Source organism: Sinohyriopsis cumingii, chromosome 8 (genome assembly GCF_028554795.1).
Source record: "Sinohyriopsis cumingii isolate HCF-2022 chromosome 8, ASM2855479v2, whole genome shotgun sequence".
NCBI lineage: Eukaryota > Metazoa > Mollusca > Bivalvia > Unionida > Unionidae > Sinohyriopsis > Sinohyriopsis cumingii.
This window is the reverse complement of record NC_142968.1, coordinates 109686990-109700395: the sequence shown is the minus strand read 5'-3', so window position 1 is coordinate 109700395 and position 13406 is coordinate 109686990. Positions and strand designations below refer to the sequence as shown.

The 13406-nt window shown below is 38.3% G+C and overlaps 1 protein-coding gene across 6 annotated transcripts in view; it reads left to right on the top strand.

The window, feature by feature from the left end:
• Window positions 1–13406, top strand: part of LOC149794364 (uncharacterized) — a 78481-nt gene that overhangs the window by 29853 nt on the left and 35222 nt on the right. For all 6 annotated transcript variants that reach the window (XM_089968535.1, XM_089968532.1, XM_089968531.1 and 3 more), the window contains exon 7: window positions 5403–5546. In XM_089968535.1, coding sequence (XP_089824661.1) covers window positions 5403–5546 — 144 coding nt within the window. The remainder of the gene's footprint in view (window positions 1–5402; window positions 5547–13406) is intronic.

Here is a 13406-nt window from a genome sequence, read left to right as displayed (position 1 = left end):
TTTCTAAAGTTAATACGATCGGAAGAACGGGTGATTGCATTGCTCGATTGAATTTTCTGCTCTTTCAGTACCAATTATACCAATCTGATTAGGCAGCCAACAGTACAGAAGAAGTTTCAAAGATTGCATCAGAACATCACCTTTCTGTAAAAGAGAACTGTAGCTTTAGTGGGCACTGGAATGCCACCTTTATTCCGAGGTGTCTTGAAACACTACACACATTCATTCATACTTACATTTATACATACATACATACATACATACATACATACATACATACAGACACACACACACACACACACACACACACACACACACACACACACACATACATACATACATACATACATACATACATGCTGTGTGTGGCTTTGACTATGAAATTTATATATTTAGCTGCTATACGCTAAAAGCTTGATTCGACATTTGATCCGATATGTTCCCATAATCCGACCCTGATCGAATTTTCACAATATCAACGAAAATCTGAGGCGGGCAGATATGCCATATGTAGCAGGGATGGAGTGTTAAGATAACAAAAACAATACTTACTGGCATTGTAAACACATATTCAATAACAAATCTTGAATATACTGGTACCTGATAAACTGGTGTGCTCACAAATGTTTTGAGGACAATAAGAACGACGGCAACAGACAACGACTATGTTTTCTATATATTTGTCTACACTGTACAATGATTATTATGAAAAAACGCAGAGTCAAGAATTTTAAAGGCGATTATATGCAAAAAATAAAATAATATTTATATGTAGTGGTGCGTAGAATAAATTTGCATAAAATGAACTTTAGGTGTCCCTATCTCACATGTCATTAACTCACCTACGATATACTTCGGGAAACACGGGAACAAGAAGCAGTTTGCCCTAAGTAGATATTCTAATATATGTTCATGATTGTGATTATCGCATTCTATTAACCTTTTGGTCATATACTTTCACATGAGCTACATAAATGCACAATGTTGTAGTGGGCCTCAAACTGGTAAATTGAGCCACATGCATAGACGATTACGACTGCTTTCTCCCCAGTGTGCTGTATTGTTCTTTTGTCGCATATACACCCATAAACAAAATCACGCGTTTTATTTTCAGTACGATGATAAAGAATCCATTATAAAAGACGTTCATAAATTGGTAGGATCATAATTTTTTGTGATCATATATGTGACCCAGTTTGTTAACTGTAAACAATGCCTGAATCAACCTGAATTTTAGATAGAAAATTTAAATAACTCATGCTGATAATTCTTTGTATAGGTCACACTGGGATATTTCCATTGTACCATTGAATGAATATTACATAATTCTTTGCATATTAGCAAATTCTTACTCTCCAAAGTAATAATAATAATAATAATAATAATAATCATTATCATCATCATCATAGTAATGTGGACTTTATTCAGCGCCTAATCTTTAGAAACTCTAAGCGCTTTAAATATTAAATAACACAAAAAGATATACACATCAATAAGATTACAAAGCAAGCAGTAAGGAAGTAAACATTATAAAGTCTCTTTAAGTTTTAGAAGCACTCTTGAACTATATCACAGTGTATTTCTGTCTAAGATATATGGGCAATTCGTGTAAGTTTGTAGATGGTGTATACACATGGGTGAGGTCTGATAGGTATATTGGACTGGAGCTAGTCAACATAATATGAGACAGTGATCAGATTTTGTGTTAAATCCTGGATCAAACGGACAGCTAGTGAAGGTTGCAAACCAGGAGAGGTGTGTTCATTTCTTTGTGCTTTAAAGATGATCCGAGCAGCCGTGTTTTTAACTTTTTGACGTTTCTGTAGTGGATGTTGAGACAAACCAGAGTGGAGTGAATTACAATAGTCCAGTCTTGAAAGTACTAATGAACATACAAGTGTGTTATTGGTATCAACGGGAAGAAAATTGCAAGTGGAGAGAATGCGTCTTAGCTCCAGATATTCAGCCTTGCATATTTTCATTAAATGTTGGTGTAAGTAGAGCGTATTGTAAAGGATGACACTAGTTTTGTACTGACGGTGTACGTCCAATGTTGTTATTACTGCTACTTATTGTTTGAGGTAAAGGGTGTGAATGAGAAATTCTTGTTGTGATTATCATGATGGTTTCATTTTTATAATCATTCATCTAAAGCATGTTACATGTCATCGATGACGCCTAGGATGGAAGCCTCAACTTCAGCAGGGAGTTAGATTTGTATATTTTAGTGTCGTCAGCTTAGAATTTCTGAGACACCGCATGTCGATTTATGACACTTGAGAGGGGCTGCGTGTATAGAATGAAAAGAACGGGACCGAGGGCAGAGCCTTGTACAACAACGGAACAGATCAAATGGGCTGGAATGTTTTCCATTTACGGACACAATTTGTCCTGTAGACCAAGTTGGACTTTAACGATAGTAAGGCTGTATCGTGAATGCCAAATACATGCTGGAGACGGTGATTTAATATATCATGGTTTATTGTGTCAAATGCCCTAGACTAGTCAAGGAGGATGAGAACTTTTCCATTATCCAAAGCAGAGAGAAGATCGTTAACTACTCTCTGAATGGTGGTTTGAGTACTATGGCGAGACGAATATGCAGATTGTACATTGCTTAAAATGCTGTTCGAAATAGAATAGATACAAGTTGGGATACAGCAACAGTTTTTAAGATTTTTGACATGAATGCGAGGTTAAAACAGGGCTGTGGTTCTTTAAATCGTTAGGATGAAGTGCCGGTTTCTTCAAAAGAGGCTTTACAATAGCAGGTTTGTAACATGATGGGAAATCTCCAGGTGTGAGAGCGGTATTGATAACATCGGTAGTGAAGGCAATATTGAATCTAATCACTCAAGCAGCAGTGATGTCGGAATCGGATCTAGTTCACATGCTTTTAGGACAATCTCTAACATATGACTTTTTTGTTTCTGATGTTGATGATGATGATGATTTTATTATTATTATTATTATTATTAGTAGTAGTAGTAGTAATAGTAGTAAGGGTATTATTATTATTATTATTATTATTGTTTAGTAATAAGAGTAAATTCTAACCAATGAACGAAATTCTTGCGTAAGTGATATCATCAACAAAACATTGGACATCAACAGAGTAGATGATACGGTTAAGAATCCATACTCAATTTCTATTATTTATAGTTAACACATAATTTAGATAATACGTATTGTATTGTACACATGAGTATCATCGAACTCAAAACATGAATGGCATTGGTATATCTAGGATGCTAAGCGCTACAATTACTGTTATGAATTCCATATTTTACACGCTACATAAATGTAACACATGTATGTAAAGTAAGTATTATTTTGTCCGGAATTCCGTCTCCGATCTCCTTGTCAAGTGATCTCGTGACTCTTTACTATTTGACGAGTTGAATAATTACAAGAAGCAAACCCGCTATCTTACATTTACAGCTGGTTCGAGTATATGGGCAACTGGGTGTGGTTTGTAAATACATCTTTGCTTTAGATATGTCCCAATCAACGAAAATTGCATTGCTTGGAAAGAAACCTTGGTGGCCGATAGGTAATGCTCTATACGATTCCATAAAATATTTATGGTGGGGAATTAGTAAGGCATATAAATGCACCAGCAAACGTTCTTAACTTGATCGCTATTAATAAATAAAGAGTCTGAAATTTGTCAAACGTGGAATAATACCACATTATGTGCACTTTAATGGGTATGAAAATTCGTTATCATTTCTTAACTTTAAACAAGTATATTATTAACTGCGAGCCTCATTAGAGATATCAATATCGTATACACGTTTCTTCCTCAAATACTTTCCCCGATCATAAGAAGGATAACCACAAGCCTGTAAATCCTGCCCCCACCAAGCTATGAGAACTAAAGGTTACCTGACCACATAGGTAGCAGTTAGAGTGATTTCTCCTTCAAAAGAGGAAATGACGTCATAAATCTCATCAGTACTCCAGTTCTACTTCCGCTGATGGTAGATAATAGGTTATCGATAGAGACCATGCAAAACCAACGAGAAGAGAAGAGTTTCTTGTATTCAGCGCATGAGGAGAAACCTGTCACCTGCACTGCTAACAAAGCCCCAGCTCTTGCTTCTAAGCTTGAACTATATGAGAATTTCTTTGCGATACCAATAGGTCTGATGCATCACGCATTCAACGGCGAGTCTTCTCTCATTATATGTACTAGCCAAATGTAGATCATTCTAGTCCAACTCATATACTGTCTCGCACGATGCAAATAGTAGCCGGTTTTGTGGGTCACATATCCCGTAACCCGATCCAGCATCAATAACTTGACAACGTCAATGAGCATAAGATGGGCAATTTCGTGAAGATTGGCCACTCGAATCAGACCGCACAAGGTCAACACCAGAGTCTATAATACCTTTCATGTCAGATAAGGGAATCTATTTGTCTAGTATTCCGCCTCGGCATCAGAACGGCGTCACTCTTGTGGATCCGTCACCCAATTATGGCGCTATAAGACACCCTGTTAACTAGACTAACGTTTATGATTCTGCCTATTTCTCAACACAGGTTATGATTTCCTTCATAGCATGGTTTATTCGTTCTGCATGGAGAGAATGAACCCAAGATTAATTGAAGTTGTTACACATTTCGACTCATGATGTCGGGGCAATCGCAACAAGCATTGTAGCTGAGCGTTCCTGTCCCCAAATTGATATTATGCAAGCTGTGGGATGGAGGTCAGAGTTGACTTTCTCTAGTTTCTACCAGGAAAATCTTTTTTTCCAAAGGTTCACAGACCTGACAGAACCTATAACAACAACTCAACAAGTTAAGTTTCTGTATCGCTCGGCAGCTTCTAGATGAGACGATAATACGACTTCTACTGGATCTACAGGAGAAACCTTTTCCTTTTCTCCCAAAACCCGCGTCTTGGCATATGTATTCAGTACGCCAACCGGGTATATCAAAGATTTAGACATGCCTCATATACCTTGGGTGACAGGAGATTGTCTATCTGCGTGTTAAGGGAATGTAACACCCTTTACCTCCAACTTATTCACCTAAAGTGTTATGCCCGAGTAATCTATTTCAAGAAGTAATTTTTGGAGTGAAATATTTCTTCGATAATATCTTACCGGTCATAATATGGAAACATTCTCCCATTCTTACCGCATTTGCGTCTTTCTATATCTATGAGGAGATCATTCTGACTAACCGCCACCTATATGGTCAGACAAGTTTTAGCTTTAGTGGATAAAAACTTTAGCCTTGTAGGGCTGGATTTTCGGGGTAATGGTTGTACTCTTAAGGTATTATGATCGGGTAAGTATTATTGAAGAAACATATTTCATTTCAGAAATTGGTTTATTTGATATATATGCGTATTTATGCAAATACAAATATGTATGGTTCCTTTGTAGATTCCACAGATTTGCTTAAAAGCTTCAGAGGTCTTGTACAAAGCTGTATGCCTTTCCATATTCCACCGTCGTATGCATGTGTCAAGATGCCCTCCACGCTTGTGCAGATCGTAAGAAGAATGAAGGACAACATAGCTGGAGGAGGTACGGTTCCCAAAAAACATGTTATGTATATCTGTATTGTATTCTTGACCTTTTTGCATGATTGCAGATTGTAAAAATAATGATCTTTTGTAAACAACAAAAATTCCAGAAATCCTTCGAATATCTTCGTGATTTCAACCCATTTTCCAGAAAGTTGATATATTAGAACGTAGCAATACATTATTGTGTAACTTTGATGATCATTTACGTGCATTATTGTTGTAGTTATGCAGTTGTGCACTTTGTTTATGCTGTCCTTGTGTTTCAATGTATTAATATTGATATGTGTTTTTGGTTGTTATTCGCGCTCATTGCGTATATATTTCCACTTGATTAATGAGTGTAGTTGCGATTTATATACACTTTATGTTTGTTAATTTCCAAGTTTTGGTCGTTCTTGTAATTTCAGTTAAACAATGACGACGAAATGCAAGACGTAACAGCAATTTAAGACTAGCGTCACATCCTCAACATCCAGTGTGTGCACATTGTGCTCGGAAAATGGTCAGCCAGACACTGCATCGATTGCTTGCGTACTGTGGAACATTAAAAATGGTCCCTCTGCCCTCTAATATTAGATGCTGACTGCGTCTATTACATAGGTAGAATTGGAGGAACAAGGTATTGTGGAATAGCCTTCCTCTTGATTCTTCCAGTTGCAACATTGGATATGATTTTGCACGTATGTCCGTTGCAAATTTAGAATAGATAATTTAAAGGTAATGAAAGAATATCCTCCATATATAGAGGCAGCCCAGTGGGCGTAAGTACCACTCTCCGCATATCTAAGCATTGTCCTGGGACGTGTAAGCCAGACTGACCAATCCGCTAGATAAAGTTCATGCCTTGGGAGTTTGCCGAAAGAGCAGACAGCTATCACGCCCTGGGAATCGAATATTATGATTAACAAGGTTATTAATAGTGCTGCACAACATTCTAAGGCTAACGCTTCGACGGCTTCTACCGGTTATGATTTGGATAAAAGAGACGCCCTGCTTAGATCATCATCCCTTAAAATGTACCATTCATTGGTACTCCGTGAAACACCCATTTGTTGCTGGTTATATTCAGCGGCATAATAGAGGAAGTGAGGAAGCAGTAGCAAAGAAACCGTCTCTATATCTTGTGATGTCTCCTACTGAGTGATTTAAACATAATCAAACTAAGACTCAGTGGAGTTATAATTATCGGCAAAAAAGATGAAAGACAGAATACTCTTCAGTAGCAGCACCAGTTTGAACCTCAATCAAATTTCAAAGACTGCCTTATTTCTATCAGCGCTGGATGGATATATTCTATCAAAATGAATAGGTGATCCAAGTCGTTTTGAAGGAACTTCGGAATTTATTTATCCAGCCCTCTCACACTCGTCTTCCCGTATGATGTCGCATGTTTCATCAGATTTGGAGAATGCTGAAATTATGGAGATGGACATCTGGTCGTTGCTCGACAAGCGGGCTGTAGAGTATTTTCAGAAACTAAACTATCCGCTTTTTATCCCAGGATCAATGTAGTGTCAAACGCCAACTGAAGGCTTAGGCTCATCATTGACCCCCTTGACCCCAGTCGACTCCAGAAATAACGTACAGTACCGAAGTTCAAGATGTAGACGACTCAGTTTGTCAGAATGTCCATTAAAAGGGAAGATTATGCGATCAGCCATGACTTCAAAAATGCACATTTACACGTCCATATTCACTCGCCTGCGCGCAAAGTCCTTATACGTGTCTAGCAAAGAAAACTAGATCTGTTTCGTGCATTCCATGCTCAACGTAGGTCCATGGGTGTTCACAAAATTTGTCAACTTTGTCGTCATCCTGTACACGTTGACTTCGTCAACAACGACTGTGAAGGGCAGGAAACGATCTTATGTCCCTTTTAGGTTATGTAGGATTTATAGTGTACGGACATAAGTCGGAGTTTGTCCCTTCCCAGCGGTTTGTCTATCAGGGCATGGCGTCTATCAACGGCCTCAATTTTGTCAGTCTACCTTAAGTACTTATTTTACGGAGTAATAATCTCGCAAAGTGGATTTCTAACATGGAGTATATTAAAGCAGGAGAGTTCCTGCAGCTACTTGGCTTCCTCAGCGCGTCAACGAGGTATCAGATTTGATTCTGCTTGCCCACATTTTTCAAGAATATTTTTAAGATGCCTAAGTGGCAACCCATTTTGTCGTCTATTCAATCACAAAAGCACGAGAAAGAAAAAGATTTACTCACCTTGGAAATCCCCCGGAAAAGCCTCAACCTGAAATTAAGGTATTTATGACACCAGTTCGTATGGTTGGAGAGCCCATCTTTTGCCATTCCTGGGCACAGTCACTTGCAATTCGTGTCCAGAGGGATTATCTACATAAAAGCTATAATCAAGGCTTTTCATGACTAGAAGGAGCAACTTGTTGGCAACCTGATTCTGTAGCTGGGTTGGGTGGGGCGACCAGATCACTTCATCTATCGAATCTGATATAGCAATAAAATCTCCCGATAAGAAAATAAAACAATTAAATAACTTCTCGCTTAATAATTTAATTCCTTCTTCATTACTCTTGTTATATATTGGAGAACATTCAAGGGAAATGTACGTAAATTCCATGATCATATCAGCATGCGAAGCTGACGACTTTAATAGCAGAACCACTCAGACATTAAACATATCTAATACTCCTTTTACAGCGTCTTTTATTACATCAGATATGTGCCCCAAAACGGTTACTGCTACCGAATTCCTACCGTACCAAAAGTTTCACGAACACAACTATAAGAAACATAATCTGCAAGAAAATTGTCAAATTGCGCTAATTTTTTCCCCGTGTTTCATATAAACCAGTGATGTCAAATGTCTTAAATAATGAAGAAAAGAGTTCTGGTGTTAAAAGTTGCTAAGACCTCTATATTATACTAAAGGATGTCTCGGCAACATATGTGTGATGGATATTCTACAAAGCATATGGAATTCCTTCGTATAAAGGAGGGATACATCCTGTGCTGAGATTCACTTCTGTCGTTTCTGTAGCATTTCCATAAGAGTCATCTTTTGTATGACCATATCGCAGAAAGTATACTAGTTTAAAGCTGAGCGGATCATCGTGTAAATGGATGGTTGTATGGCGTTTAGGCTGGTAGAGTATTACATTAATATAATTAGGTAATTAATCTAGGAGAAATATAATTTTCTAAAATAATTTGCTTTCTCCTTCGAATATATTCAACGGTCTAATGTTGAGCATACAGCTTACAGCCCAGGTAATTATAGAAAGGGGAATATTAAATTACTCATATGAATGTTAACCCACTTTTCTTGCTGCGTGCAGCATAATCGAGGATTAGCCTTGGAAGGAGAAATAATGAGATCTTCTTACCACTAAACGTCTCGGACGAATCCAGACCAAGGTTGTACATAGAACGGTACACATTAATAGCAATCGGAGCAAACATTTCTCCTCGAACAGCCAAAGAACACAGTAGCTACTTGTGGGACAGAGACACTCAAAGGGACAATGTTTGCTGATTTTATTTTTTTTTAATTTTTATTTTGCACTGCGGACTGATCGGGCCGTCCTCATCTTGAATACTGGTGAAAGGATAAGTTGAATTGAATGACTGAAATCAAAGATTGGTCTGAGTTTGTCATTGGTCTTCCTGACCAGAAAAAGATTGAAGTAAAACTCAGAGATTGTGGATTTCAAGCATCTCTTGTTGTAAAATCTATTCCTTTTCACGTCCTCCAGTATTTCCGTCACGAATGGAGTGGATGAAACAAGAGGGGTGAAGAAAAAACGAGATCCAAAGTCCATCTAATACAATTTGGATCACCAACTCGTCTTACGGGAAGATATCAATCCAGCTGTGTTTGAAATAGAAGAGTCTACCACTTCTCGTCAATTTCCTTGATTTTTTCCGACTGTAGTAGAAGACGATGGGAGCGGTTGACTTTTTGACAGGTTTTCACCCTGTATACCAGTGTAAAAGAGATTGGTGGTGGAAATTCTGAGTTAGACAACATCCGATAAATTTCCTCTAAAGCAATACTCAGTCCTCTCCATGGTGGCATCTGAGCTTGAACTATCATACTAGTAATGGGCAAGATGTACATCTGTAAATGCATACCCAGAGGCATAGAAAAGGTGAGGCCGTCTTCTCTAAGTCTGTCACCGTACCGTTTCAGAGGGTAAGTTGTGTGTAAATGGCTAGCCGTATATGTAGGATCCTAGTTTTTCGGACTGGTACGGACGTCTTGTCGAGACAAAGTACTGCCTGTACTGGAGGCGGCGGTTGTACAGCTAGTATTGTAGACAGCAGCATTACTGTTGAGGTGGTATTGATTGATGAACGGACGGATCTATCAATATGATCCCCGGCATGTCAAACATTCCACGGTTCTGCTTGATGAAGTTTGGTACGGTATATCATAGAAACCAAGGAGTCCCTGAACGGTATGGATTTCGAGCCGGACGGCTGGACTGAACGGTCGATGCATAGTACTGCATCAAACGGAGGTGCGATTAGACGGTACGGCTCATTCAATACATTGATAAACCTTATGCGGCCGGACTTACAGATCCTAAGGCCATGCTGGGACATGCGATGGGATGTATGTCCACTGGGCTGCCTAGAATTGGGTGGAAAGATTTACCCCATAGTGTTGAAATTTTCGGCTAAAACAGTCGAAGACTGATGACAGGAAAAGTTGGCATGAACTAACTAGCTCTGTCGTCGCCTGTTGTACAAAACGTACACTTCGTCGTCAGTGTTATGTTCTGACACAAAGAGAAATAAAGTATTAATAGTTCACGACGTTATGAATGTGAGACTCTCGTTATACTAACAGATACTCAATACCTCAGTACTCTCAGACTTTCTTTGTTCTTTGAACTTGTCCTTAGTACTGTCGACCATTTAGTGTCTGACCCATTAGAGCACGTGTTGCGTGTATCTTTTAATGTACACTTGGTACAGGCAATGCATGGATCATGTGAATCCACGCCGGCCTTGAAATCTTTTCACTTTGCACACTTGGTCGTCATGTTTATATTCTAAAATGACAAAGGAATCAAGAAAGAAAAAAAATAATAATAGTCAACAACGTTAACCATGTCCGATTCCGATACACTCGCTATGCTATGCGTGTGTTAAAAAATAGCCACGGTATTTCACAAGAACCCTATAACCAATGCTCTCACACTTGTGTATCAATTTTCCTTACTAACGAACCATCAGCTGAGCATATTGTATTGAATAAACCAAATTTGATTTTGATCAACATATCCCTCGAATGACCACATTCCAAGATTGTTTATTGTTGTCTCTTTAGATGAGTGCTGATCTAGACCTATAAGTCTTCTTGCAGCTTTTCTTTGATAGACTTCTATGTCATATATATGTGACTGAGTCAAGTTTGACCACAATTCACGTCCATACATAATAGCAGTCAAAACTATTTTTGACGAACTTTTAGCACTGTTAGCTGGATTCATACCATCCTTTCCTATGCCAGTTCCAACGAGGGAATAGGATACTGATCTTCCTATATCACCTGAACAATTCACTGTAGTAGTATTCGAAAGGTCAGAGGAGAGAGTGACCCCAGCATATTTTCTTGACGAAACATTACGAATCTGCTTATCTCATAGTACGAATGTGTTTTCGTGCAGGATTATTTTCTTTGTTTTTATCCGCATTGTATCTCAGTTTCCACTTAGGTGCATATTCATGGAAGCTGCTAAGCAATATACACGTCATTAAATCATTAAATGTTGAGGATAACAGAGTTGCGTCATCAGCTAGTTGACACATGAGATTCGTAAGGTACCAACTTGTATTCAACATTGTGTTGGTTCTAATACAGTTATTAGGTCATTTATTATGATTAAGCATAGCCACTTTGATAGCGTTCTTCCTTGTCCTACCCATTTATTTACTGAGTATTTGTTTCGAATGTTGGCCGTTGTGGAGAACAAGGGTCCTAACATCACAGTTTTCCTTTGACTCGAAGAGAGAACAGATTATGGAAAAGGTCATCATGCCATACTGTACTGAAGGCCTTTGCATTGTCCACGAATGTAGCTTATACTTTTGAATGACCTTCAAAATAGTAAATGGTGGGCTACTCACTCTTTTATATTAAAGGCTGCAGTGATAACACAGAATTTGTTGTCTGTTACTTCTTCAATATTTGAATCCACAATGTTTTTCACGGTGTTCCTAATTTCATCCGCAAAAGATTGGTTGAAACGAATATCAGTTGTTTCGGTTCCTAGCGTTTCAAAATGTTGACGCCACGCGTCATAAATCAACTTGAGGGTCACAAATTATGTCTCTTTCTGCTTTTAGTTCAGCTTTATCTTGATTCTGTTCTTTCTTATGCAGTCTTACTATTATATAAAACTTCTGTACATACAAGTATGCAGCTTGTTCTAACTCCTCTTGTCAAATTATCCTTATGGCTTGTCGAATTGGTCTCTATACTTTTTCTTCGCACATTTGTATTGTGGATAGGAAGTATATTGCATACCACGGGGACGTTCGTCTTTTATCCATAAGGCATGTTTTGTTCTCATCTCTTTATGCAGTTCAGCTACATGAAGGAATTTCCAGTCGGGTTTTAGATGCGGCTGCAGGGTTTCCTTTGGGAGACTTCTATCAGCTGAATTGCGTAAAACAGCCGCAACAGAATTAAGGGTGTATTTTATATCTGTAATGTTGTGGAGATGTAGTTTTACCGAATTTAATTGTTTGTTGATTTCAATTTTGTACCGCTCCAGCTGTTCTGAAGAAACTTATCTGTAGTTGATTGTAACTGGATAGTTCCAAAAGTGGATTCATAGAGTTCCTTAGGAACTTTCAACTGTGCTCGTACAGGTAAGTGATCCGAAAGTTTTAAATAACGATTGTCTTCAACGTTGTCACAACTGAATAAATGTATTTTTGAAGAGGGTACAATAATATTATTGATAAAGGACGAATGTTGGCCGTCAGACAAGTAAAATGCATATTTTGGCATTCCAGAAGGGGTTTACCACTTGCAGTGATTAGATGCCTAGTTTTAAGAAGGGAATGTAACAAAAGACATTTGTCATTCTTACATTTAGGAACTACTTATTTCGGGAGCTCTGCATTGAAGTCACCACAAATAATTAGAAGACCTTTCTGGCTATACTCATCCTAGTGGCATTCTACAGTTTCCAGTACTGCCTTATAATCATCTATAAAGGTATTGGTGGAAAGAAACCACACAAAGAACACGAATAGCGCGCAAACTAATTTCAACTGCAATAATTCTGTTGTTTCCTACGTTTTAACCGGACAGACCGGCAGCGATTTTCAATAGAGAATTGCAATTCCTCCAAATCTGAAGGGACGTTTTCTTACCTATGGACAGGTTTGAATTATGTTATCCGGTCTCGCAAAAGCAGTCAATTCTCTTTGGATGCTTTCTAAAAGTTGCATCTTCTCTGGAGCTAGCTAGTGCTCCTGTGTGCAAACAATATCTACATTATAGAGTAAGGAACAAAGATAGGGTGTTCCTGACATAATGCCCTTCGCATTCCAAGTCATTATGATTAGAGTAGTCATTCAAATCATAACCAATCTCTCCACCGTATGCAAGTTGGGAAAACAGGATCAATCATACCATTCCCTTTAGTACAAACTTAGGCAAAAATCTCTCTTGTAAGGTTCTGCCAAGTAGCGTTTCCAGAACGGTAACAAGAACCGTATAAGTTTCTCCGTTGTTATTTGACCACCCTTTTAGCACTCGAATATTTGTAATTTTCACTCTGTGGATGTATGAATGTCTGTATGTTACATGTTTTAGCTCCTCTGGGCCACAGTCTCCTTTATCTCTAGAGAACAACAACGA